This window comes from Varroa jacobsoni, unplaced genomic scaffold (genome assembly GCF_002532875.2).
Source record: "Varroa jacobsoni isolate VJ856 unplaced genomic scaffold, vjacob_1.0 scaffold_155, whole genome shotgun sequence".
Classification (NCBI taxonomy): Eukaryota; Metazoa; Arthropoda; class Arachnida; order Mesostigmata; family Varroidae; genus Varroa; species Varroa jacobsoni.
In genome coordinates this window covers 219,485-246,256 of record NW_019213057.1, presented here as the reverse complement: position 1 = coordinate 246,256, position 26,772 = coordinate 219,485, and the positions used below count along the sequence as shown (strand labels likewise).

Sequence of the window (26,772 nt, the reverse complement as noted above, 5' to 3'; positions counted from 1 at the left end):
TAAATTGTTTCTTGACTAATTTGACGTTGTCAGGAGTTCGAATATCCGATGTATATTACGAGTTTATCCCACATTTAACAGAAATGGTAACACGACTATTCAGTGTGTGCACAATGAGCAAAACGTGAATACCTATAAAATATTTTTGGCAAAAACCATCATCTGAAATAAACAAAACAGTTTAACATTCACGCGTCAATATCCATTATGAATGAGAACGAAAACAGTTTTCGAATGCATAGCATAGATCCTATAGTTACGCCAAGACACCTAAAATGAGCTAAAATATTAATTAAGAGATCTATCAAATGTGATTAGTCCCAGACCCTTTTTTATCAAGAAAAAGTGCCATAATATATAAACGGCAACGTTGTTTAGAAATCATGGCAGTGAATAGGACACGAATAAAATTACTTCTTGAAATTCAGCATTCTAAAAACGCTTCCATATAATTGTTTATATTTCTCATATAAGAAGTCTTATTCTCATAAGACTCACGTAAAAATAAATTTATATGAGCACAACTAAGCTAACTGCTAAAGCTTGCTTATGCATAAGTAATCATTTGACAATATTCAGCAGAAATAATCTATGATAGACAATTACGTATACGAACTGTGGCAATCAGTGATGCAGGTTTATTACTATAGGATGGGTATTATTATGTAAGTTCACGCTTGCGGTTTCCGCGATGCTGTAGTGATGACATATTTACGGACCAAACCGACCCCTTGAAGTGGTCGGATCGGGCTGATTTTTTGTGGGCCATTAGAGTTACTTCTAGAAAAAGCTTCGCCTAACATAAAGTCGATCAGATGAATGCTTTTTTCATAAGGGGAGTGTTGTTTTTGGATTCTGTGGAGCGTAATCATAATTTAGATAAATTGTCTTTTGCAATTTTGCAAGATTTGCTTTTTATAGGGTTTTCTCACATACATCCATAAGGGAGATGTGGGGCCCGCGGTAAGCTAACTTTTGGTAAGGTTTTTGTTTAAAAGTCTCTTCTTTTAAATAGTAGCCGAAAATTTACATGGTGGTCTATGTAAGAAGAGGGTCGTACTTGATACTAATTGAAAGTTTTGAAGAAGAAGACCTGAAGCAAAATGCAATGTACGTTTTTTTAGATATTATATGTAATTATTTCTCAGAGAACAAATTCGTAAGCCTTAGTGACGTCCTAAGAACAGAATCAATAGGTTAGCCGGCTTTACCAGCGGCAACATTTAAAGCCATGAGGCCGACTTTGTTCTCATATGTCCCTATTTAGGTGGGTCCTGAAAACAGAGTCAATCAACACTAAAGGAAACTCGTAATCAGGTTACAGAACTGTATCGACTTATCATAAACGAAACAATTAGCTGAGCTCCTGGCAACCCTATTCAAACGGGCTACAAAAGGCGAACGCTTAGACGAAGTAGAGTAATTGCAACGGGATAATTGTTAATGCATACTCAACTTATAGTTTTTCGTTAGCCTAGATGAGTGAATAAAAAAACAGGCGCGAAGCGAAGTTGGCAGGTCCGTTTAGTAATACGTAACAGTTACCTACCTTCAATCGTACACGTTCAACAACACGATTTGTATAAAAATACACAAAGACAAAATGTGAGTAGCGTATGAAAAGATCGACGACGAATGCTCATTCAAATACTATCTGGGTTGTAGGCTTAATTCATTAACCAACAAGTGTCAGGGAGGCGCATAGCGAAGCTGATACTAGTATATTATATTTACTCAACATGAGCCATTTGCAGCAAATAAACAGAACATTTAGAATTAACTTTTGCACTATCAGGCTGCCAATATTTTTGGTGTCAAATTTAGCAGATCCAGATCTTTAGCGATTTTTGTATCTAAAATTACTGCAGTGAATAAATTCGCAAAGAATACTTTGCTGGAATTAGGCAGGCCTACGGAGTAAATTGTAAAGTAATTGATAGAACCTCTATTTATTCACACTAATGAAGAAGGGTATATATAATAAACATACTAGATACTAAGACAATTGTAATCATCAATCGAATAAGTTTACAAATATTATGTGAGGGGAATTTAACTTTATTTTAACATAGGTATTATATAGGGTATAGGGATAGATGGCTTCGATATTTATTACCTCATTTTCAATAATTTAACCCACAATACAATCGTGCAAGGTACGCCTGGTCTCTAACGTCTACCCAGCCCTAAAATGACCTTTTACACTGAGAAAACTGATTCACTTGTTTGTAAATATTACTAAAATCTTGCTGCCACGAACACTATTTACACAGGCTTGAACGGCATGTATGATAATTAGAGACCTCAGAATTTGTTACTTTACCGGTTTGAAGATTTAGAACAGCTTTCTAGACATGAGCCTTTCATAATGACTGCCGTGTGATGTGGTTGGCCACTTCTGCCTGGATTAGAAAGAGCGTAGATTTGGCGATGCAAATCACGTTGAGAGAGACAATGATCCTGCTTTCAAACCAAAAACCTATATAAATCATCATGTACCACAAGTTATTGCTAGCAAAAAAAATTATGGCAAACCTAGAAAACTTTGCATGGCTTAAAGCATTACTGAGCGTATTATTATAAGCTTCTTCAAATAAAAAAAAAATCTTCAAGTACAACATACTACTGGAATTAATTCACTAAGTCACCCATCGACTTCTGAGGAATTTCTTTCGACGGAAAAGGACCTCGGAATACAGCCCCATATTCGCTGTTTGGGGCAGACTGGCATACAAAAGCCCTCTGCACAGTGGTGGCCTTACAAAGAATACGACAATTGATGTCTTCAATCTGTTTATAGACAATGATGGGTTAATCAGGATGAGATGCTATTTTCAGTTCATGGAAATTCCCGTTCGAAATTCGTTATTTTACTTCGGTTATTTATCTATCCACCTACACGATCGATAACCACGGATCTCCAATGAACGTTAAATATGAAGGTGGAGGCAGTGTAAAACTTCAAACAGTATTTTTTCAAGTCTCCTTTTTGTTTGTTTGATTGATTATACGAAAAAATATGAGTTGACTCAAATGTAAGCCCAGGCTTAGAAAAAGCTGTTGGTAGTAAAAAAACTATTTTCATTGGTTTTTGTGCGTAATCGCTGATCAAAGAGCGTTGGCTAAACAGATCAATGGATGACATACGAACTCCTATATGTCTCTTGCTTGCAATGTTTGTCTTCGCGAATATTCCTTTAGAACCCTCTGTGAGTAAGAGGCCCGCTAATCTAACTGAATTATGGAAGCAGACCGAAATATCCTCTAAAGCTTCTAGAATCATGAAACAGAAGAGTATCCTTTTTATGGCAATTAAACACTTTGAAGGAAACACGGCACGGCAACATTGTTGGAATAAAAAACCATAGCTATTATCAAAGTCAACCCAAGATTAGGTAAGGAAGTTAAGAACGGACACAGAATAGAGCCGGGACGTGGGGAATAGAACTTATACTAGATTTCTACACATAAGTAATAATAGCTCTACTGATCGAGCAGACAAACTACTGAGCACGCTTCTTTAATGCCGTTACGTATGTCATTATTAGCGTTTAGGATGTAACTCAAATAAATATTGAACGTCCTGTGAGAAGTTTTAGCAGCTCCGCGAATAACTAACTGCTTCTTACGCGACCGAAAAATTTAGTAGAGAAATTGAAGTAAACTGTACCTCTTTTTTGCGTGATAATTAGAATCGAATTTATTTTGTCTTAGTTCTCAATACATCAAGAGAAAGAATATTGTATACTGCGTATAAAACAACACCGTGAAATTTTTCTTTATTGGTACGTCGGAGGAGAGTTGTTACTTTTTGTGGGTACATCCCTCTGGTTCACTACTAACGACTGCGCACACATTTACACAGAACAGAGTAAAGAAGTCTGTGTGACGTTTTTCATCTATATGTTTCTTCTCTGCCTTGCAGTCACCAGTTATTGAAGAGTCCTGATACAACTATACATAGACACATAAAGAATATTTTAGGCATAATATTAATAACAAGTGAGAATGTAAGAATTTTGGGTTAATAATGTTAGCTTACCGGCCATTTATTACTTCTCTGATTGTTTCCTACATAATTAAATTAATTATAAGGGTTGTATTTTCCTTATTATATTTTATCATCCATTTAAAGAGTGGACTCTTTTTGATTTAAATACTCTATTAGAATATTTCTTTTTAAATTTAGCTAAATTAACATTGCATAGAACATTAACCTGCATTAACAGATTCACCTGAAGCTCGACAGTTATTATGTTCTCATACTTCTTTTTCATAAGCCGTTTGCAAGATGAATGCTAATACCACATATATACTCCTGATTCCAGTTGACCATGCAATATTTAATGTCACGATGAAAGAGTATTGCTAGAAAAGAAGGCCGCAAGGTTTGTTTAGCTCTAGGCGTTCGTTGTGATAGTTCGAGAAACATTTCAAGTTGCACTCTCAGTGCCTTTTCAGTCTTATTCATCATTGCTTCTTGATCCTTACAAATCACTATCAACTAATGTGAAGTTAGAAGTAATTGACTTTCGCTATCTTAAGTTCCTCAAACAACTCACAGACTGGTGCTACGGCAATCGAAAGCCCGCAGTCGGTTTATTCGATGACAACACCAGACCTCATTGCTACGTCTCAACTACTTTCTAAATTGAGCAAAAGAATATCTAACGTGGGCCTCAATACTCTTATTCTCCCAACTTAAGTCCGTAAGTGTATATGGGGTTTTCCATACCCCAAAAGAAAACAACTGGTAGGCAAACATATTCCACTCATACCTCAAGAAGTCATAGACAGAGAAGTTACATATGGGGGCGCGGATGGTAATTTTGTAGCTATCCAAAAGCAACAAGAGCGCTAAAACAAATGAGTAAAAAATAAAGGAGAACACCTTTAACACATATTAATCACCATTCTAACCCAGCTAGATCAAAAGTTTCAATTTCAAAACCCGCTGGATTCGCTGTGTAACAGTCCAATAACACGCCCTGCATATGACCTTAGCAGATTTTTTAGATTTTTCATTCTAAACCCTAGCATAATCTTAAACAAAAAAAGCATTAATCCTAGTTGACATTAACAGTAGCGTTTTTAGATTAGTGAATCTGAATAGATCCTCAGAAGTTTCAAATTTGCCCTATACAACGATTTCTCGTAAACACCTTTTCATGTTCGGATAAAACTTTCAACTTCAAAATATTAACATCGGAAAACGAAAAACAGCCAGAGAACTGCTGTGGTGAGTATGAGTTTATTTCACTGTCTTGAGCATACGTTAATACAAAGTGTTAACTATTTCGCCAAAAAGTATCGTACATATTGTGGTAGGACTATAACCGTTTTGTACACACGGCAAACTAACGATTCTATAAATTCAAGAAGGTACAATAATATTAAATTATCATAAGAGCAAAGAATGATAATCGGATCTACACTTCTACCTACTGACATATCATGCCTCTGATTTTTCTAAGAATGTGACCTTCGTAATAAATTAATTTTACTTTTCTATAGAAAGAAGGTAAGGTCGTGGAATGGCCGAGTTAAAAAAGCAGTTCGTAAATAGCAAACCACGAGCTGTTTTAGCCGAGGTATTTATCTACAAATCAAACGTAATGAACGGAATATTTCTTCTTATTCGAATGATGGACCATGCTTGAACTTACTTATACTAATATAACGCTGATTTTGTGAGAGAACTGAAACAGGAGGGCTCCTATTTTAATATGAGATACTACAAGCTCACCAAGGATTTTTTGTGTTGCTGTCAAGGATAGCAAAAGTTAAAAAAATACATCAGTTCGTTGGTGGAACTCAATGAGCCATTTTGATACTATTATTATATGTAAAATTTTTATTCAAGTACCTTTAAGTACGGAAAGTTAGTCCACTAACTACATTAATATGTATGGCTATAACAACTTTAGAATTTAAATATTTTAACCTATACAAGTAACACAAAGTTGTTCCATTTCATCTGATTATAGCGTTAAATGCGATATTTTCGAACAAAGAGTGAAATACATACTGAATGTTTCATATTTATTATTGTAACTCCTCTTTTGTTTATAGTGCTTAGTTGCACGGTTTAAGAAAATGACATGATTAAAAACACATGGTTTTCAATATATACTCAAAAGCTAGGAACTTGATTTTTCCAATGCTTTAGACGATTCTTTTTCGTGCCGTGGTAGCACCCTCGATATCAATATTTCCCCAGATCCCATGGTTCATTGAATTCGTTACAAAGGAGGTCAAGGTTTGGTTAATATCTTGCAGAGCTAACGAAACTTTTAGATACATTTGTCGCGCCTAGAAAAACCTATTGTGGCTTTTTCTTTAATTTTATTATCTATTTTTCGTTTACGTATTAGGCATTTATTCACCACTTTAAAGGCAGCGTCGTCAAAGTCAACCTTCCCTATCTTTATCGTTCTCTACTTCATTTGTCGAGTTTGCAAATTTTACAGGCTTGTTCTTATAAAAAAAAAAAGCACACAAGCCTATGTATTACCACAAAAATCGTTGCGTAGAAACAATTCCTTGGATGAGCAAGACAAGAAACTGAAATTGTGCCGGCGTTAAATGATGCAAAATTATCAGCCAGCGAAGACGTTTGGAGACTGTTTAAATACTATTGTCCTGGTCCACCAGCGGTGACCGTAATGAACACGAAACAGACATTCAGCTTGATGGGCCATAGGTGGAACAGTGGGACAACTAAATATAAGTCCAACAAAATAAATACACAAAAAGCGATATATAGATAAAGAAACTTTTGAATAAATCAGAAAAATAATTGAATCGTTTCTGGATTAGTATGCAATATGCCAATAATGTAATACTGGGCACCAAGTAATTCTTGCCCTAACTGTCTTCCTTTATCTAGCTATCATCTGGAATTGCTCCGAAGTCGGTGCTGATCGTCGGGCTTACCATAGATGGCGTATTTCTTTCAACAATGGGATCACTATCGTTAATTAAGAATAGTACAGGATTTTTTGTGGCGTCCATGATTACGCGATTGCTTGAAGCTGTCGGATTTTCCATTTGCCTGACCTGTTACAATACGATGATTGGAGCGCAATTTCCAGATCGTTTGCGCATCATGGTGGTACGTTACCGATTATTTAAAATGTTTACAAAGTATGAGTGTCATCTTCATTTTTTATTGAAAATCTGAAGTATTTCTGCTGTTATTTTGGCTGTTTGGCCGCATAGTCACGTTATTCAAGATAAAAGGTAAGGATATTTTGGCATCAACTACATGACAGGAATTCATAGAATTCTGTCGAACCGGTTCTTAACAACCACTACTGATTGTGTGGTATAACCAGCATCCTATCATACATATTTTATGACTAAATGTGTTTATTTTTTAAATGATTAATAAATAAAGGTTTAACTTTTAGCCTCTTGTGGAAACAGTATTTGGTTTCGGAATCATGATTGGACCAGCAGTGGGCAGCGTACTGTACGATGTAAGTTCTTTTGCCTTTAATATTTTTTGGTCATTTGATGACCTGCTATAAACATTATTCGTATGAAACTGGCTTATCAATCCATATAGTTCGCTGTAAATGTAATAATATCTGAAAACTATGTTTTTCTTACTGCACTTACTGCAAATTGTTAAAATAGCAATACGAAACGAGCTGTAAACTCACTTTTATGTGCGATTGCAGCCAGCATTTTTCAACCGGGTTGATAAGGACCCAGTTTCGGTCTGCTAATAAAATACTCATTAGTTTGTTACCCATTGTAGTTCATGCTCTACCCGATCTATGGATGATAAAAAACAGACTTTTGCAACAAATGAAAGCGAACATGCCGCCCTCTGACAGACCACGTTGTATCAATCACTCCAGTTTAACAGTTCTCTGAAAAAGCAAAAAGACTGCAAAGGACTTTTTATTATTTTTACATACTAATCACTACAGTAACAACATTGTTACCCCACTTATGAAATTGGCATATTAAAAAGCAAAGAACAACGGATGAGGCGTTTACCCACGTTAAACCAGAAACCATTTTGTACCTATATTAAGTTTTGACAGGCACTAGCTTCGCAATACTAGTGGCGTTTGGCCTGTTTCGAGTTTCATACCTGTTACGGCCTTTAAGCAGTCTAACCTTGGCTCATTATTACTCGAAACTGATGCGAAGACTAGTTTTTTGAAGATTAATGCGATGGAATGCTGCCAAGAGAAATGTGGGCCAACAACTCGTCCATGAAGATGATGTTGTTTCCACGATTATGTGGCGAAAATGCTTTGATTAAAGATGTATTGGGCATTGTAAGGTTAAAGCACACCACACATTGCGGTGTTAAAAAAGAAACTTTTCAACCGTACAAAGAAATTGGAATATTAATTTTGTGACTTTGGCACTATTTAAGGTTTCACTTATATGTCGAAAAAATATCCAGCCAAACAAAATGTGGTACTTATCAATTATAATGTTTAAATAAACGTACTCTCCAAGTTTATTGTATTTACTGAACCGTTTGTACAATATAAGACTTTACGTGCATTCATCATAAAACGTTTCTAATGTTTCTGTACATACACAATTAAACCTACGCATTCGGTCTTATTGGGCTAGTTAGCAATATTTACTATATTGCATTCACTGGAACCCTGTACCGACGATCGCATGAACCTTCAGATGGTTTGTACTCTTAAATTTACATCTATGAGAGCCAAGGTGAATGCTAAAATGGATTTCTTTATTTAAGGATTAACGACCACGTCAGTACGCAATTAGTAAGTAGCGCTGCTTCTCTCAACGTCGATGCTAGTCATGTCAAAAAGAGCTAATGGAGTTACTTTTTGAGCTAGAAACATCGACAGTCGATCATTAGCCCATAAAACAATTGTGACATTCGCCGTTTGTTGAAAATGATTAGAACAGCCGCACCGAGTCCACTCATACATTTTACAGTGGCTCATATGTGAGCAGTACGTAGTGCCTATGGAAAGTGGGACAATCATTTTGACCTTAGCAACACAGAGAATTCGGTATGTTTATTATGAAGGCTATAATAGAGCATATCTTCACACATGTCCCTTATCCATACCCACAGAAAATTACATATGTTCGTAACAAGCAGCCCTTTTAGCTAAAGTTCTAAAATGATTTGTGGCCATCTTTAAGAATTATTTTCTTATTGTCAAATAAGTATTGGCCGGTTTTATCATTTCTCAGGCCTACCCATTATGACTCTTATTTGTGAAAATCTAATGTTTATAAGCTAGCATGTAACTCAAATAAGATCGCAAAACCATGATCTTAGCCTGAGACTGTACTTACTGTGTTTTACAAGTATAATATAACAATACTTAATGAAAAAGTAAATGCGTCGAGGCTCATTTGCCGAACCATCGTCAACTATTAGATGAAACAGCTGGCGATCCTCCCATCCCTAGAAGATATCTTTCCTGGCGACCTGTGAGACGTATGTGATCATAATAAGTATAACATATCTTCTCATCACCACTACTATCGTAAACTGGCTGCCCTCTTCTATTTTAAATAAAAATAAATAATGCAAGGTGCTTATAACAGATGACTGCTTTATGCTATAGTAGTTGAGGCCTGTAAGTGTTAAAAGCCATGCCAATACTGCATCAGCCGCCGCTACTTATATTGCATAAGTGTAACGACTGACGCAGCACTTTTGAACTTATATATAACTTATATATAAATATATAACATTATATACTTACGTAAAGAGGCAGATTTATACATGTTGATCTTGTATAATACGATCGCAAATAGCAGCTCTCAAACCAGTTCATTATCTCACCCAAAACTGGACAAAACAGCGAACAAAGATCCTCGTCGATGCGACTTGCTAGAGGGAAATAAATGTGCATCATCATATTTGTGAAGATTTGATCTGTACTTGAATACTTTTAAAATATTTGCGGGAGCAGCTTAATATCTTCTGTTTAAAGCGTTGAAGCAAACAATATTAGGCTAGTGCTTCTGAGTAATGGCTACCCTTTGATGCTTCGAAATCGCCTAATGAAGTTAGCCAGAAGTTAAACTGAAAATACGTTAAAGATATCTTGCTGCTTAAATAAAATACTCAAACGCAGAGCATACGTGATACTGTATCATATTCGCAAGATTTATGTTTGCAATATGCTATTTTAGAACACTGCGTCATGTTTCTATTTGTATAATTTTTTCGTAGAGATTGATATTGATAAATTAAATACATATTTTTTAGAAAATTAGGTCTTTGATCAACAAATACATATCTCATAAAACCAAGTACTTAGGCCAGCTAATATGGAAATATTATACATACCTACGTTGAGTGTGTAGTTAAAATATATGTTAATGATTACAATTATAATACTGTAGTACAGTTAGAAATGCAGCTAGTAAAATAGATATGTTTATGAGCACCTGAAATGTAATGTCAGATATTTTAGTTTCATGTTCATTGTTTTTCAGAGCACGTTTTTCTTAAACCTAATTTATTTTTATATAATTTATCGCATAAAATTTAAAGGCTAATTTATGGAACCTACAAATGATATCAAATATGATAGAGTTATGAAGTGCGAAAACGAGAAAAACAAAAATGGTATATTTAGGTTTATTATAGAATAATTAATATAAGTGACTAATACTTATGCCAATTTTTCATCGGCATAGATTGGGGGATACCAACTTCCGTTTATCGTGTTCGGCGCGTGTAGCTTGACATTTGCTTGTCTTGCAATAGTCATTCTGCCTAATGAAATGCGAACAAATGAAAATGCAGAGAGAACGAAAAACACTAAAGAAAAGGAAAAAAGCTGTGATATGAAAGGCTTGGCTCACCCGCTCAAAATAAAGGTACAAAACTTAAAGGTTAATTTAGTCAAATTGTTTATACAAACTGGACGCAATTACAAACAGTATAATCTATACGAAAAACAATCATATGCAATTAGTGCTTTGCTTTTTTTTAATTAAGAAGTTAAAACATTCTTATTCTCTTTTTCACTTCGCTAGGAGATAATGATTGTATACAAATTAATAAAATACAACGACCATTGATGCCTAGTAGTATTACTTTCTTTTTCGGAATATCATTATTATTTAGAAAATTCTAACGTATATTTTAACGTATACTTTGATGAAGCTAATATCAAACACACTTGAGATAATTATGCAATTTGAGTCATGAATTTTTTCAGCCATCAAGTTTTTTTTTGGATTCTACTCTCATACTTTATTTAATTTTTTCAGAGCTTATTATGTGAATGGCGCGTTATCTGTGATATACTAGCCGTGTTTGTGTGCTGCTTCGTAATTGGATTTAATGGAGCTACCCTTGCCTTACGAACCAAGGATTTAGGCGTATCATCCGCCTCGCAGAGCTCTCTGGTATTCCTAACGTACGGAGTTGTCTATGCCATTTCTAGCCTGGCCAACGGATTCCTTTCTAACCAAGTGGTTAGAATTTTTGTAACGTTTATTTTATAGGTGATCTAAACAGACTGTAGGCGGGAGAGCAGAGCGGAAATGGGCAGAAAAACAGCCTGGTCGGACGATTAATTCGCTACACTAGAAGAAACCCTTTCATCAAAAAAAGAGATTCTACATTAGTTGGATGGAGGTAGAATAAATTACTAAATTCTTGTTATTATTAGACCCTGTGACAATAGTCCGGTGACTCCGCTGCAATGAAGCCGCTACCGTGCTCCTGTACCGTTTATTTAATTTTACCAAATGGAAATTATCGTGAATTTCAAAATTCCACTACGCAATTATTAGAGCATCCCTTCAAGGGCTTAGTATATAATTCTTTGTTCTATTGTAACAGGGGTATGTCAAAGCGGAATATTAATTGCTCTTTGGCAAGGCTTACGCATCAATTTCTTTTAGACTTGATGCAAGGAGATGGCAGATGATGGCCTGTGAGTGCCTATCAGCATAGCATATTCCTATTCAAATGTAAGCAAACCGATGCGCAAACCTAACAAGAGATCATGCTTATTGAGATTCCTTTTGGATAAGCCTCTTCTTTCTTCCAGACTTTAGATCTTTGCGGGGTATGACTACTAGAGCGAGCAGTGGAGCAGCGTACATCTGCAATGAATAATTGTGCATTACTAATCATACGTATGAATTCATGTTCGCCTAGGCCGCAAAGTTCGCAAAAGGAACTGACTTTGCCATTCTTCTATTGCTAGCAAAAAAGACCTTTGACTCGACTTTTCACCTTAACACCTTATGCAACGGTTGCTTTCTTTCTAGAACATACTCGAACGTCTCCTCCTTCCTTTTGTATAGGCGGAAAACCAATTCCGGTTTTTCCGATGTTGGACGTCCATACAACTGTTTTTTGAAAATCTTTCTCTATGATCAGTTGTCTCACCAACGAGTCTAACCATGTTTATGCATACGGGCATGTGCTTCGCGCTCTCAGTAGCATCAAGTCGTTCGACCACCTGTCATATCTTTCCCTAGTACTCGAATTGTTATCACCAGCTGTGTTACCGCAAGCTTAACACAGTTTTGTGTTTGGCTGGCAGGACCGAACGCTCACTGGCACTCAAGCTTATACAGTCAGTTTTTATTTTGATATAGCATATCATATTACCTCATTCTCTATTTCGATGGTAAAAAGAATTGACTCATTTAGAGCACTAAACTATATAGCTCTCTATAAACTCAAGGAATTTATTTAGCATATAACTTGACTGAATAGTTTAGTTATCAAAAGTGGGGTCATTAACATAACTCGTTGCGAACATTAATTAAAAGATTCTTACTTTACATTTTCAGACAGATTGTCGCCTGCTCGTGCTTCTTGGAGGAGTGATCTTTTGTACGGGTCTCGCAACCCTTGGCCCAATGCCAATGCTTCCTATAAAACCGTACGAAGACTTTTTTTGTTTTTATTGCCTCTAACTGTTAAAAAAAATTAATTATCGAGCTCAAAATATTCATAGCAATACACGTCTTTGAATGTTCTTTAAGTTAGTAACAGCTGTATGAAACGAAATGCAATTGTCCCACCATTCCAGATATGCATGTATTACTTATTCACTTGAAACGTATTCACAAACATTTCGAATGCATATATCTATAGTTATGAAGATTTTTTCTAGCACTATATTCGCAGAAGTCTGGATTGGATGCTCTTACGTGCGCTATTATTATTATTACTTAAGTATTACGCATAATTATTTTTACATACGAAGCAGGAGGTCACATTGCATTAGTTTATTAATTCCTACTGTCCTATTGATTAGCTTAGCTTTACTAAAATTTTTTTGCTGGAAAATATGAATTCTATAAAATCTCATTTCAAACCGAACATTTTATATCGAAAATAATTCTATAATAAGCATCTCGAATATTTGTAACACTCCTCATACGTTATTCGAGCAAAGTGCTTTTCTCCATTTCAGGAGAGTTGTTCATACACATTCTAAGCCACGTCATAGGCATGAACAAGCAATGACAGTTGAATATGCAAGTTTTGTCTAATATTAAATGCCAATTGCAGTTCAATGCGGTTTCAGCCAATAATCTCTGATATGACTACTCTAACTATGAATTGTCTTACATTGTTGTAGGTCATGGTGGCTTCTTATGCTGAGTCAAGCTTTAATGGGTATAGGCAATGGAGCTATATACAACCTTAGTTATGTGCATACGCTTAAATACGTTATGTAAGTATTATAAGTTTATTATGTATTCTATTCACATTTACCAGATGATGACCAAGACAATGAGTTGTGTACGTGTAAGCTCAAAGTAATGCAAAACTACATATATATTTTTAGAAGAATCAGAAAAAGACAATCTCCTTTTAGCTTACTCTTTAACTTTAAGTCCAGCAACACTTCCCTGCTAAAATAGTTTATTCGGTTTTCCATGGTCTTACTCTAAAGTTCAAACAATATATATATTAATCCCCAAAAAAAGAAGATCGGGTGAGTTTGATTAAGTAATAATTTCACACGTCAGGCCTAATGCCCGGTCATGTGATAAAATTGTGTGGGTCTGTGTTTACTTGGAAGTATTCTTGTCCATTTTTTGATTAAATTTTTCCAGTTGAGTCGAGCCACTACAATATTTACGATTTCGCAGCGCTAGGTAGCTTAGGGCAGAGTATTCCTTTTAAAAGCATTGTTATAAACGATGTATAATATTTCATCCCAAGCATTGATCACGTGCTAAAAAGATTTCTTCTTTGCGATGCAGGAAACGATATCATATAGTGAGACTGTTGGCCTTGGCGCTTTTACTGAATCCGCGTGGGACTCGTCATCCTACTTTTAAAATATTTCCCAAATCATTACATCGCGGCCTACAAGTGTGCAATCTGGATATTTCAAAGATGCCGTAATCAGGATGTGCCCTAACAAGGCCGCTGGTTTAGGATTGGCCGTGAACCAAACTTTGTCCTTCTGGCATCTTGCTGGACTGCCCTCTTAAATGGCTGCTCTGGTCTCATACCCAATGACTGGCGCAGGCGCTACGCGTCCTGAATATCAAAAGCGAAAGGCGATTCTAGAAAATATTTAAGCTGGCGCAATATCGTTAACACAAGCTGCTCGTACAAGCTTCTGGCCTTCCTTCTGACCGATCATCTCTCGCGAGTTCTTAGTAAATCGAATGGTTATTCCAAAGGAGGCGCAGCACGGTTTTCGCGCCCACTGTTTTGTGCTTTTCGCCTGCTCCATACTTTCAGATCGCATTCTATTTACTTTAGGCATGGAAACGGACATTACCATCACATCGTATCTGTAGACTTTTAAGCAATATTTAATGCAGCACTAAGAGCTGAGATCTTTTTTTGAGCTTACTCAGACGGGTCTTCCTTTTTGGTTCAAAAAAATCATCGTCATACTTAAATGGAAGCAAGTTACAACGGACGATGGCATCACGTGTAATCTATTTAATCAAATCTAGATAGATCAGGGCGATGAGCTTGTGCCCTGCTTTTTGCTGTAGTTTTTAGCGACCTGCTTAGTGTCATTAAAAACCGGCATATTGAAGTTGATGTGCTGTTTTATCCTAATGACCTTACAGTATTTACAGTACAGAGGTTGCTTTCACCTTCAGCATAGGTGTTCTTTGCGCTTTAATGGAAGATAATCTGGCATAGGAAGTGAGTATTCGAAAAATTAAGGCAATGAAGACACTACTGATACCGATGGGCGCTACACTGTCGTACCAAAAAGCTACAATACGTATATTTACTCGTTCACTAACTAGGGTGTTACCTTCTCCGCATGTCCGGATGTCGCATCGTAGAGCAATAATAACTCAAGAAACATAATAGAAACATTCGTAGCAATCTTGGCGGCTTATATATAATTTAGGTTATTAGTGAAAGCTGTGCTAATTTTTTTCCGTGCCGTGGATAACCCTGCATTCTCAGCAAACGTTCTCGTTATCCATTCGCTACTAGAGTCGCCTGGTTCATCAACTTTCTTCAATCCCGTTGTTGTCTTCAACCCCCCAAAGTCACAAACCGTATGTGGCTCAAAAGATTTGCGAAAGAGATTATATTTGCCAAAAAACGGCAGCCTATAAAAATCCTTCATCCACATTCTGATGGAGCAATCTGTAAACTATATATATAAACCTCGAAAAAAAGATTTTAAAACAAAAAATTTATTTTAAATAAAGAAAAGTCAAACAGGATCTATATATATAAGTCCAGTTTTACTTTGTTTTTTTTTGTAATTTTTTCGAGATTATTTTCCTAATAAAGTTATCACCGGGTTAATTTCGCTAAAATGATCAAAGTAACGTTTGTGCTCCTTTATTCTTATGACGTAGCAATCAGCTCAACTACCCGTCTAAGGCCCCAACGTACGCGCTTGTAGCAAGCCTATACTCCATGGCCTTTTTTTTAGGCGCATTTCTTGGGCCATTTTTGGGAGGAGTTCTGTTCGATGTTGTGGGATATCGTTGGGCTACTACCGTAGTACTTCTTGTTGTTCTCATTCCGGTACGTATATTACAAAATAACTTAACTACTCTATAACCATTTTCTCTATTCAGATAATTTTATCTATACTGCCATACATAAGCCTATTCACTGAAGAAAAGATGCACAATTAACGTTTTTGTCCTTGGTAGATCATCAACAAGCGCTTTGTTTGCCATGGAATGAGATCTAATCGATACTATGTATAATCAATGATACGATTACGCGACTCTCTACGGTGTTATAAACGAAAGGAAAACTAATGGTCTAATACTAGGATTTAGAATAAAACATGAAAATACATACTTTTGTCTTATCTGCAGCTTCTCATCTATCATTAAACTACCAACTCGCTAGCACTCGTTTGTGCCATTTATAGAGAACTGAAAACAAATTAAGGTCTCACGTAAGAGACTTGAGAAACAGGTACACGGCAAACATATATATATATAATATATGTGTGCCGGCAAACAATATAATAATCCGCTTTCTCTTACCGCTGTTTGCTTTATATATTAAAACTTTGTCCAAGAAATTAGATAAAGAGAAGTCACACAGTTAAGCAAGAAAGGTAGGAAAAGTTAACTTGAAACTTTCTATATTTCAGATGATACCAACGTATCCCCTGGTCATCCGAGATCATACACGCGGCGTTCTTCAAAGCACACCACTCAGCAGGGAGGCAATTTAATTAGTTAGCTTTACGGATGGTCAATCGACTTAATAGGACAGTTATGCATCAATATCTGTTGTAGTAGAAGTGACGACAACTTACAGCCTTCATAAAGCCAATTTCTGATGTATCTTGTGACTGACAGGTTTAAAGTAAGAACAACGAGTACCTGCGAGACATAATTGTTATTGAAGGTTCTAATATTTTGGAGTATGCCCTGACTCCTGCATCAAACTGCGCAAGCCGCTATTGCGCGAAGCAAAAACACAAAAAAAAACAAGATTGTACATATCGAAATAGTAACGCACTTTATTTAACAATCAATAAATAGTAATATATGGGCATTCTGTTTTATGGTTTCATACTTCCTCGACGCTTACCAAACTTGTGGTATGTTTGCTTTGAATAGTTTGGTGATTTTCTTATTCCGCACGATATCATTTTCCATGCCAGCAAACAACCGATGCGTGGCGCGTGACCATCGATGGCTTCCTATTAATTAATTTTTGTATATCAACAGCTGCTGGTGTAGCCGTACCGGAGGTTAGAATCCAAGATTGTTGTTGTTGTGAACGGATTCATATCGCTTGTCGGAACACTGTCGTTGCACTTTATGGTCTGCTGGATTAGGTGCCAATTCATAGTTGCAAATGGCGATTTCCTGTCTATACGCCTAAAAACATCGCAGTAAAAACAATTGTAAGCATAACGCATTAATAAATAGGTGTCTAAAATAGGCTGGTAGGTAATAGTTCGTGAGATTTTCTTTAATTTTGACAACATTTTAAAAAATAGGTTTACCTTTTATTCTAAGATTGCCCTCACCGTCCACTATATTTCCATTGTACAGCTACGTACGGAAATAGTCTATCCGTCCACTGTAGTTTCGTCAGCTATTTAATAAGTGCAAAGTAACGAATATTTCAGAACTGTTGCAATTCAAACCATACAATGGGGTGTATTTTAAACACTCATAGTAGCTTAATTGATGAGGAAATATGTACTTTTAAGGCAAAACTATATTATGTTTTGTTTTACACCCTGTGGCTTATTTTTTATAGTTGTAAGCGCAATAGATCACATTTTTTCAGTATACAAGCAACGCTTATTCGTTCTACTATCAAAGCAAATAGACTTCCTGTTTAAACTAGAAATACATGTGCAGTTCAAATAGATACATCTTGGTATGTATCTAAAGTTGCTTCAGTTCAATTGTACGACTTGTATTTATTGTACGTGGAAGTAAGATCTCATGTTGTTCATACGCGCACACGCTTATTATTATAGCCAAGATGGCTTTATTTAACCGAAGTCCTCATAATTATAATATATATTCGCATGCACACCTAATTTATCATTTGCACAGCATGCAGTATTGTCTCTTTTGCTTCAGTGAAAACCATATGGAGTGTAATTATGCAGAGAAGTTACATCAGTAGAGTGATGTTTTGTCACCAGCTGTTTCAAGTCGTCCCTCAAGCCATCTTCATACTTTGCTTACATACCTTAAATGAATCGTCGTCAAAAATAACTGGGTTCGATACCGCTTTGCAGCTCATTGAATTTGCTAAAAGCACCTTGTTTTGCTCAACTTCGTCGAATGGCGGCTCTAGCCGAACTGCACCGAACAATGTTATCATCCAGTAGCGCGTAAGTATTTTATGATAATGAGACCTAGCGGCAGCTTAAAATAAAGGAAAACGTAGTCAAAAAACAATAAAGTTTGTGGGTGTGCATACTTACGACAGCATTTTCCTTGCAAATTAGTATGCCAGTCACGGTGTTACCCAAAAATATTGGTATAGAAAACCATCAACTTACCTCAGTAAACTCCCCTTTTAGTCCAATATAAACTATTTTTGTGGTGTCCGCTCCAAAGCTTTTCGGAAAATGAAGGGTGAGGTGGTGCACATTAGCAAACTTCACAATCCTGGTGAATAACAAGGACAATAATTAGTATGCCTAAAATTAATTTTCTACTACTAAACTAATTTTTTTCTCAATGTAACACACTAGTTGATTACCTACCAAGCACTCGAACCAGTTCGACGTCCCAAGAAAATTACTAGACGCTTTTTTTTTGAGGTAAAGGGTTGAGATTTTCAGAAGTGCTTTCAAGCTTTTTAGGCCCGAGGTCCACTTGCACAGTCATTCCCTAGTTATAATACCAGAATACATGCTGATGCAACCTTGTAATTTCATATAGATACCCTATGTTTAAAGAATATATGTTCCGCCGTTTATAGAATACCCTTATTGTAATGTTTAACCTGTATCTGTATTTATAAAAACTAAAAACTTATTAAACTACTTGCAATACATACTTCGTGGGGTACTCGAGCGTTCCATCGATGTCCCTGCTTAGCTCAAACTCTTGGTCTGGTTCGGCAGCTGCATCATCAAAGGACATGTTGGGCCGATTTTTAAAAAGGCGCAAAGCTGACGGATGGAAATCGCCTTCACCTCCAACGACAATAATCCCTTTCAGTTTAACATTACCCGTAAAAGGGACAGAAAATAAGAGCTCCTCATCGCAGTCTGATTCGACCACCTATTGAAAACCACAGCCCAAATAAAGTGCCAAAGATGAGGATTTGGAGAAACACATCATTCACCTTACTTCACTTATAATATGAAAACATACACCACAATTACGACCAAGTCAATACCAAAGCAGCAGGAAATTATTACTATTGGCGAATTTTCTAGCGAGCTATAATGTGTAAAATGCAAATGTTACTGAAAATCATTATGTGAATTACACAGAAACCAACACAAAAAACAATAAGACGTTTTTACGTTTTTGTCGTTTTTTTTTTAAAGAATCGGTCAATAATTTCTAAGATGATCACTGATTGCTCTACTTTTATCCAAGGGTGTTCCAGCCGTAAATTTACGTTAGAGAAATAAAACATTGGAATAAGGTAAGAAAATTGCCAAATAATAAAGAGAAACCTACATTAAAATATGCCTTCACAGACTTAAAATCATAACACAAAAGCAGTTATAATAAAGAAAAGAGTATTTTAATAGAGCGTAAACGCATTGACAGTAAACTAATCTAACTAAAAAAAATAGTATCAAAGCATTATGGTAAAAGCAGACAAAAAATTATAGTAATGGAACAGTAACAATAGCTGAATAGCTTCAAGAATCTTGAAGACTTCGAACGATCTCGAATATTTGAATGCCTCAGTAATTCTTAACATCTGCTGAAAACGATCCGATAATTTTAAGAACATTGATTTTTCATGCATTTTCTATTTTGTTGCAACTATTGATGGATTTTAAAAATTCCAGAATTGTTGTGTAAATAGTACAGGAACCTACTTGCAGCTGCTTATGAGCCTTATATGTACATCATTTTGACACAATTTGACACAACAAAAGAGACATCAAACGAGCGAAGTTGAAAAAAGCAATCTATTTGTTGAGCAACATTATATAGTTTCAATTTGTTCCTGTTCGTTTTCGTGCATTTACATAACAATAACTTCATCATGCCCAAAAACAGTGTCTCAGTTTTTTTGACATTTGAGCAAAGGTCAGCTATTATTCGGTCTTTCCACGATGGATGAACCGCAACTAAAATCAGAAAATTTTGCTGAAGTCGTCGATCTATCTTACTACCAATCTATCGAAGTAAAAATACGAGAAAGAGTTTTACTAAGCAAACCAAAAGATTCTCAAAAAAATTAGATTTAAAAGGCTCGAAAATTTATCCAGTTGACCCAGAAAGCCAATTTTAGTACAGCTAGGTTTTAGATACAATAATTAAAAGTTGTTTTAGAGAGAATTATATTTATAAGCAATTGGATCGTTTAGATAAGCACTAACAATGCTTTTTAACGTTTTGCCTCTTTTTACAGCTTTTGAATTTTCTTAACATTTTTAGCCCTTGCATTCTTAAGATTTTTGGCGTATCAGTCCAAAAACATTTTCAGTTGAAATTGTTTGTATACAGCCTATTTAAGCGACACTTCTTCGTACAAGTATTGCTTGACGCATGGTCACTATAATGAAGTTCTTCGTAGATTCATCTTCGTAGAAAGCATCTTGAAAACGATTAGTTAGTAAATTCTGGCGTCGAATGGAAGCTGTAATTGCGATCAGTAAACATGATGGTCAGGAATAACACTTATAGCGAAGAAATTCGTTGGAATATCTGTTTTTATGAAAACATAGTCTTACAAACGAAGAATAAGAAAAGTTCTTAATGTATACATATCCACTTGGCGTTATCTCGGAAAAACAGTTTCGGTGATTTTGGTGTTTTTCTGGACCTGCTTGATGACCTCATATCTAGCGAGTTAAGCGTATTTGTTCTAAATGTCGCCGAATATATGTCCGAAGGTTACTAAGAAAAGCATATTAAAGTATTGATATTGCCAATAAGCGCCAAAATATAATAATAAACACGTTTTCTTGGTGCGGCAACATTTCTAATGTGACTCTATTTAGTTAAAGGTTACGTATATTTGTTCGATAAATGGCGTCATTCTCTATTTTGAACCCCTATTTCGAAAACGCATGAAGATAAGCGCATAAGATAAGAAATCATCAATTTTTCATAAATGCAACCATTATATGCCATAATCTAAATTGTTTTGAGTTCTAAATTCGGCACCGCCGTTGGACATTCCATCCTACAGTCGGCTCCTAGCACGAAACGACGTGTGTCTGTGCCCGCATTCGAACCTGGATGTGTTTCTAAGATTAACAGGCAATTACACTACCCATAAAACGATCACAGGGACAACATGCCATAACCTACAGAGAACAAGTTTCTTTATTTAATGAGTTCCTTAATATCCTTTAACGAATAGCGATGGCCAATAGGTCCCGATTACTTGCATGATAAGCAGCGGGTCCAGGCACGTTGAATCGAGCCGATATGTAGTCCGTGATACAGTAACTGGTATCTTTTTGCATGATCGGACGGTAAAGATCTTACATGTCACTAACCTTGCAAGGCATCAATTATGCTCCATTGATACATTAACCTTAACTACTTCAAACAAAGATAATTCGAAAAAGCCCGTGTTTAAAAACAACAGCTCAATTTAAAGACGCTCCCAGTGTATTCGGTCGTGATACTAAACCATGAGTGAGGAAATATGAATGAAAATTTACTCGTCAACGCAGGACAATTGGATCCATTTCGATTCAGCTGATTAATGTGCATGTCGGGAGGTGATAACTAGGTATTCCTGGTGCTAATAACTAACCAGAGTAACAACAATTGAACTTAGCGCATACTAAGAACTTAACTGTATTTAGAACATAAGCATAATCAGTGTACGCATACTAAGAACTTAACTGTATTTAGAACATAAGCATAATCAGTGTATAAGTTCGGTCATACTTTCCGACTGATACACCGGGAAGAATCTGCAAAAATATAAAATATGAGGCTGAATCTGCAAGTGCTTGCTTTTTTACTTTTACTCTGCAAGTTCAAGCGTTTTAATAAAATTGTTCTTGAAATATCAAAACTTTCTATATACACAGTAGTCATTATTCAATAAGACCGCCCCTTTCTGTGAAATTGGACACCAAAACATTCTCTTGTGCTTATTACTTTAGATACACTTTCCTTCATTATTAAAAATTCTTTTTTACTAATAAGTATTTACGCATAGCTGCCTTCTCCAATAACATTGTAGAAATAGGATCAGTGCTACAAATTCCGACTACTTCAGAAGTCCACCTTACAGGATGGGATAAAATTGGCTTACAATAAGAACTTTATTCCAAAACAGTACTGTATGCGCAAATACAGTCAGTCTAAATATATTGATAATTAGGATAAGTACTTAAAGCCTAAGGAAACGGTATTTAGTTCCCTCCAAGCTCGAAACCGCGACAAAGTTCCATAAGGTCTGCTTATAAGAAAGCAAAAAACAAATCTCAAAAGCGATAATAAATTATATAAATAAAGCGAAATAAATGATTATTAGTTGATGGTGCGGATTCTATATAAGAAAACTAATGCTGAGAAGATACCTAATCGCAGTTACCATGAATAAATTACTTTCAAAAGCTGCACAACTTTCAAAATGTTTCATTTTATAACCTACATAATGAATTCATTTACGTGTAACTCACTATTTTTAAAGTAATCGAAGATAAATTCCCTAAACATCGAAAGTGAGCGTCTTTGCAACAAATTTACGATTATAATTCTATTATTTTACATACATATAACATATGAACAATTGTAAGTTTTTAGAATCTGCCAGTAAGATTTTTTTATATAGATAATGCTACCACTATTAAAGTAGCGTATATTAAAAAATTCTTGCAGTTGTTTCAAATAATTTGATAATGTATGGCTATAAATAAGCGTCTCATTAAGATCATACTAGCACATATTCCTTACGTACTAAAGATTCATGTTTAATAGTTCCAAACCACATGTGAATATACATTTAGCAACCACAGAGTTGACAATGAATTTAGATAAATAATAATTATATACTGTTATAACTATTAACAGTAGTACCATAAAATAGAAATCAAATAAGCAAAATAATATCAACATCTGGCAGTACTGTTGAGACGTATTCTTGATTTCATCAAACATATATATAAACTATAAATGCATTAAGGCAACCACTCGTCTGTAAAAGCATCACCCTTCTAAGAAACGATGAAAGCAATAAAATACATCCTAACTACTAATATTTGAGCTATTTTCGTGCAAGTGCTTTCTTATTTTGTTTTTTTCCTTTTTCACATTATTATATCTAATATTTACATAGTTTAGTTCAGCTCTGAATAAAGGGAAGTAACTAAATTTAGGGCTAGCCTCGCTAAACTCTATTGGCAAGTTTTTGTTTACAAGTTCTATAGCACGCTCCTTTGTTAGACCAACAAAAAGATTCTTGGTTAATTTTACTGTTAGCATTTGACTCTTGCCAACGTTAACAACAAGATCAAACAAAGCATCGTCGTCAAGTTGAGGCCATTTCTGAGCAAAAACTCCGCCGTCCTGAAATGTGTTCTTGTTATATTCTACTTTATCGAAGAATCCAGCCCACAACTCAGATGCGAAGTGTGGACAAAATGGTGCTAAGCAAATTAATAGGTCTCCGAGGCTGCGTTCATATTTTGGTCCGAGGAAAGTCTGAGGGCTTCGTAATCCACTGCGAAGAGTATTTGTAAAGATTTGCATATCTCTAATAATGAGATTGAACTGGTGAGTCACTTCAAAGTTAAAGTTGCACTTCTTAACAAACTCGTTTCGAGCTTGCTGACAGCGACGTTCATGATCAGTATTGATAGTCTCTTTTGCAACTGTCCTGGACAGACGGAAATTCCCGACTGTCATCCACAGTTTATCCTGCCAACCAGCAATACCTTTAAACGCTATACCTGGCCACTTGAAGCGTGAAGTGGGTGCGCAGTCACCAAGGATGAAGAGGCGCGTTGTGTCAATTCCATACATGTCTGTGATATCCTGGGGTGCAATACCATTGTGCTTTGATTTAGACATTTTATCCCAGTATAGAGAAACAGGCAAACCAGTATCTATTGTTTTCAGGTTCTTTGAATCGCTGAAATCAACTCGATCTTTGGGCACATGTTCGCCTGTTGCTTCAATTCGGAAAGTCTCGTTGAGGACCATTCCTTGTACAATCATTCTCTTAAAAGGTTCAGGACTATCAGAGCACCCCAAACCAAGCTCTCTATGCATGAAGTATGCCATAAACCTCGCATAGTAAAGATGCATGACCGCGTGTTCTAATCCACCAATATACATATCCACAGGCATCATCCTGTTGGATATTAATGGGTCTACGAGTTTTTTTGCGTTTGTTGGATCCAGAAATCTCATGAAGTACCATGAACTATCTACGAACGTGTCCAATGTGTCAGTTTCCCTTTTGCTGGTTCTTCTACATTTAGGACACGATGTATAAATCCAGTCATGAATATCGGCTAGCTTTTTACCCTTGGGCAGTGCTGGTAACTGTACTGGGAGATCCTTTTCTCTAACTGGCACAGGTCCGCATTTCTCACAATGGACAATAGGTATTGGGGTGCCCCAATACCTCTGGCGGGAAATTAGCCAGTCTCTTAAGCACTTGCTTGCAGGAAATCCTCCGATCTTAGCAGTTTTTGCAAAATCTAATATTTTTCGACGGGCTTCCAGTATTGGTCCATTAAATTTTCCTGAGTTGACAATTTGATCCCCATCGATGACATTTAGGAAGTCAATATATTTCATTCTGGCAAACCTTGCATGATCATCCGAAGAAGATGGCACCCCAACGAAGGCACCTGTCGCTTTGGGAACATCGAAATCGTCTTCATTGACAAATACAGGTATACGCCGATTCTCGTCAAATGGATTTCTTGCATATATTTGTTTCGTACTCAGCGCCTGTGCTAGTAAGTGGTCTTCGCTAATTATAATAAATGCCGCTCCAACCATTAACTCTGGCCGATCGGTCCATACGCTTAGCTTATTTATAGGCAATCCTTCATCAAGACCAAATGTAAAGAGAATTCCCCTATCTACATCTCCAATCCAGCCTTTTTGAATGCTTATAATGTCGCCCCACCCTTGGAGTTCATCCAAACCCTGAAAAAGATCTCTTGAGTATTGCGTCGTGCGTACAAACCATTGGTCAAGTAGTCGTCTTTCAACTTTAGCTCCAGATCTCCAGCTGCGTCCGTCGGAATCAACCTGTTCGTCGGCTAGAGTTGTATTATCTATAGGATCCCAATTGACAACGGCTTTTTTACGGTACACAAGCCCTTTTTCAAACAATTTTATGAAGAGAAACTGAGTCCAGCGATAATAGGTTGGATCGCAGGTTGAGATTTCTCGTTCCCAATTAAAACTGTAGTTAAATTCCCGAAACTGGCGGGTCATACTGGCAATATTCTTTTCTGTCCATTCCTTGGGATCTTCGCCGTGTTCAATAGCTGCATTTTCTGCGGGCAATCCAAAACTATCCCACCCAATGGGGTAAATGACGTTCTTTCCTCGCATGCTGTAATAACGGGCCAACAAGTCTCCAATTGTGTACACCCGAACGTGCCCCATGTGAAGGTTTCCGGATGGATAGGGAAACATAGAAAGCACATACATCTTCTCATTCGAACGATGCGTCTTTCTTTCAGCCACCTTTTGTTTCCAGAATGATTCGATGTCCTTCTTAACATCGCGCGTAAGCGCTGCGCCCCACTCTCCGCTCCGACTAAACAGTGTTCGTACGAATTGCGCAGGCTTGTTAAACTGCAGAATGCTCATCTCGGCATTTAAAATCTAATTTCTTAAATTGGATTATCCTGATGTTGCAGAATGAAATAGGTGACGTTAGAGACACGTGCTGTCCGTATATGTTAAGGAGAAACATACAAAATCACAAAAAACAGTAGTTGAAGTTCTTGGTAACTCATGTCAGTCAAACTGTGCGATGCACTCTCAGAAGGATGGAGGACGCCATTTGTGACTAGATGCATTAGAGGAAACATATACACATCAAAACATACATCAATGCTAAGCAGGTTCAAATAGCGAAAAGTAATATGATAACACTATAGATAATCGCAATTACATTTTACCCGTTTATCGCATTGAAAAGGGTATGCAATATATACATGCATTACATATTAGAGTGAAAAAATATTTTGCACTAAATTTATTATACAACGATATTATTATTATGGTCATACTTCGTGATCTGAGAGAATAAGTAGCTCTTTGTAGTAAAGACTATAATCTCTGGAAGTAGCTTACCCGGCTAAAATCCAACCGCTCGTCCCACGGTTTGAATACAGTTTTTCCTGATCCCTCAATGGCTTCGTTCAGGCACTGAACGTTATTGATGTCGATTTTGGTATATAAAGTATATTGAATCCCAAGCTCTGGTCCACTATGTGCATCATCTCCTCCGTGGTCTGCGTGCTGATGAGAGCAATGGCCTGCGTTCCACATCACTTTGTGCCACTGATTTTAACTCTGTAATTTGCAAATTGTACAAAGAGCCTCTCACGTTTTGAAAATATCACCCCACTTGCTTGACTCCGCTCTACTGTGCCTTGAAAGCTAATCACAACGTAAACACTGCTCAGCAAGCCGATTTCACTTCCTCCTATTAGTTGGTTAATAGTGTTGACTCAAAAC

At 36.3% G+C, this 26,772-nt stretch overlaps 2 protein-coding genes across 5 annotated transcripts in view; one reads left to right on the top strand and one right to left on the bottom strand.

The window, feature by feature from the left end:
• The window catches only part of LOC111270110 (MFS-type transporter SLC18B1), an 18,297-nt gene extending 1,317 nt beyond the window's left edge, over positions 1–16,980 (top strand). Inside the window, exons 2-9 of the mRNA XM_022850147.2 lie at positions 6,890–7,114; positions 7,413–7,481; positions 10,672–10,854; positions 11,251–11,457; positions 12,793–12,884; positions 13,590–13,685; positions 15,808–15,979; positions 16,566–16,980. Coding sequence (XP_022705882.1) covers positions 6,890–7,114; positions 7,413–7,481; positions 10,672–10,854; positions 11,251–11,457; positions 12,793–12,884; positions 13,590–13,685; positions 15,808–15,979; positions 16,566–16,649 — 1,128 coding nt within the window. The 3' untranslated portion in view covers positions 16,650–16,980. The remainder of the gene's footprint in view (positions 1–6,889; positions 7,115–7,412; positions 7,482–10,671; positions 10,855–11,250; positions 11,458–12,792; positions 12,885–13,589; positions 13,686–15,807; positions 15,980–16,565) is intronic.
• Positions 16,914–26,772, bottom strand: LOC111270116 (PITH domain-containing protein 1). Of its 4 annotated transcripts, none has more exons than XR_002686150.2 (5): positions 26,386–26,772; positions 18,956–19,182; positions 18,453–18,561; positions 18,137–18,315; positions 17,135–17,304 (listed from the first exon to the last, which is right to left on the bottom strand). XR_002686150.2 is itself a non-coding variant. In XM_022850171.2 (4 exons), the coding sequence occupies exons 1-4, from the start codon at positions 26,581–26,583 to the stop codon at positions 17,176–17,178; spliced, it is 663 nt and encodes a 220-aa protein (XP_022705906.1). In that variant the 5' UTR covers positions 26,584–26,763; the 3' UTR covers positions 16,914–17,175. The 4 variants fall into 4 exon arrangements, 2 of the variants coding, with proteins under 2 accessions (XP_022705906.1, XP_022705897.1); XR_002686152.2 differs by having other exon boundaries at positions 18,137–18,305; positions 26,386–26,771; XM_022850171.2 differs by lacking the exon at positions 18,137–18,315 and having other exon boundaries at positions 16,914–17,304; positions 26,386–26,763.

What these genes read in the sequence shown, in the direction of transcription:
- LOC111270116 (XM_022850162.2), bottom strand. Translation starts at nt 25,896, where the DNA reads ATGAGCATTCTGCAGTTTAACAAGCCTGCGCAATTCGTACGAACACTG. An exon ending in AGACGACTACTTGACCAATG is followed by an intron (nt 19,183 to 25,261) that starts GTTTGTACGCAC and finishes GGTTTTCAATAG; the next exon opens with GTGGTCGAATCAGACTGCGA.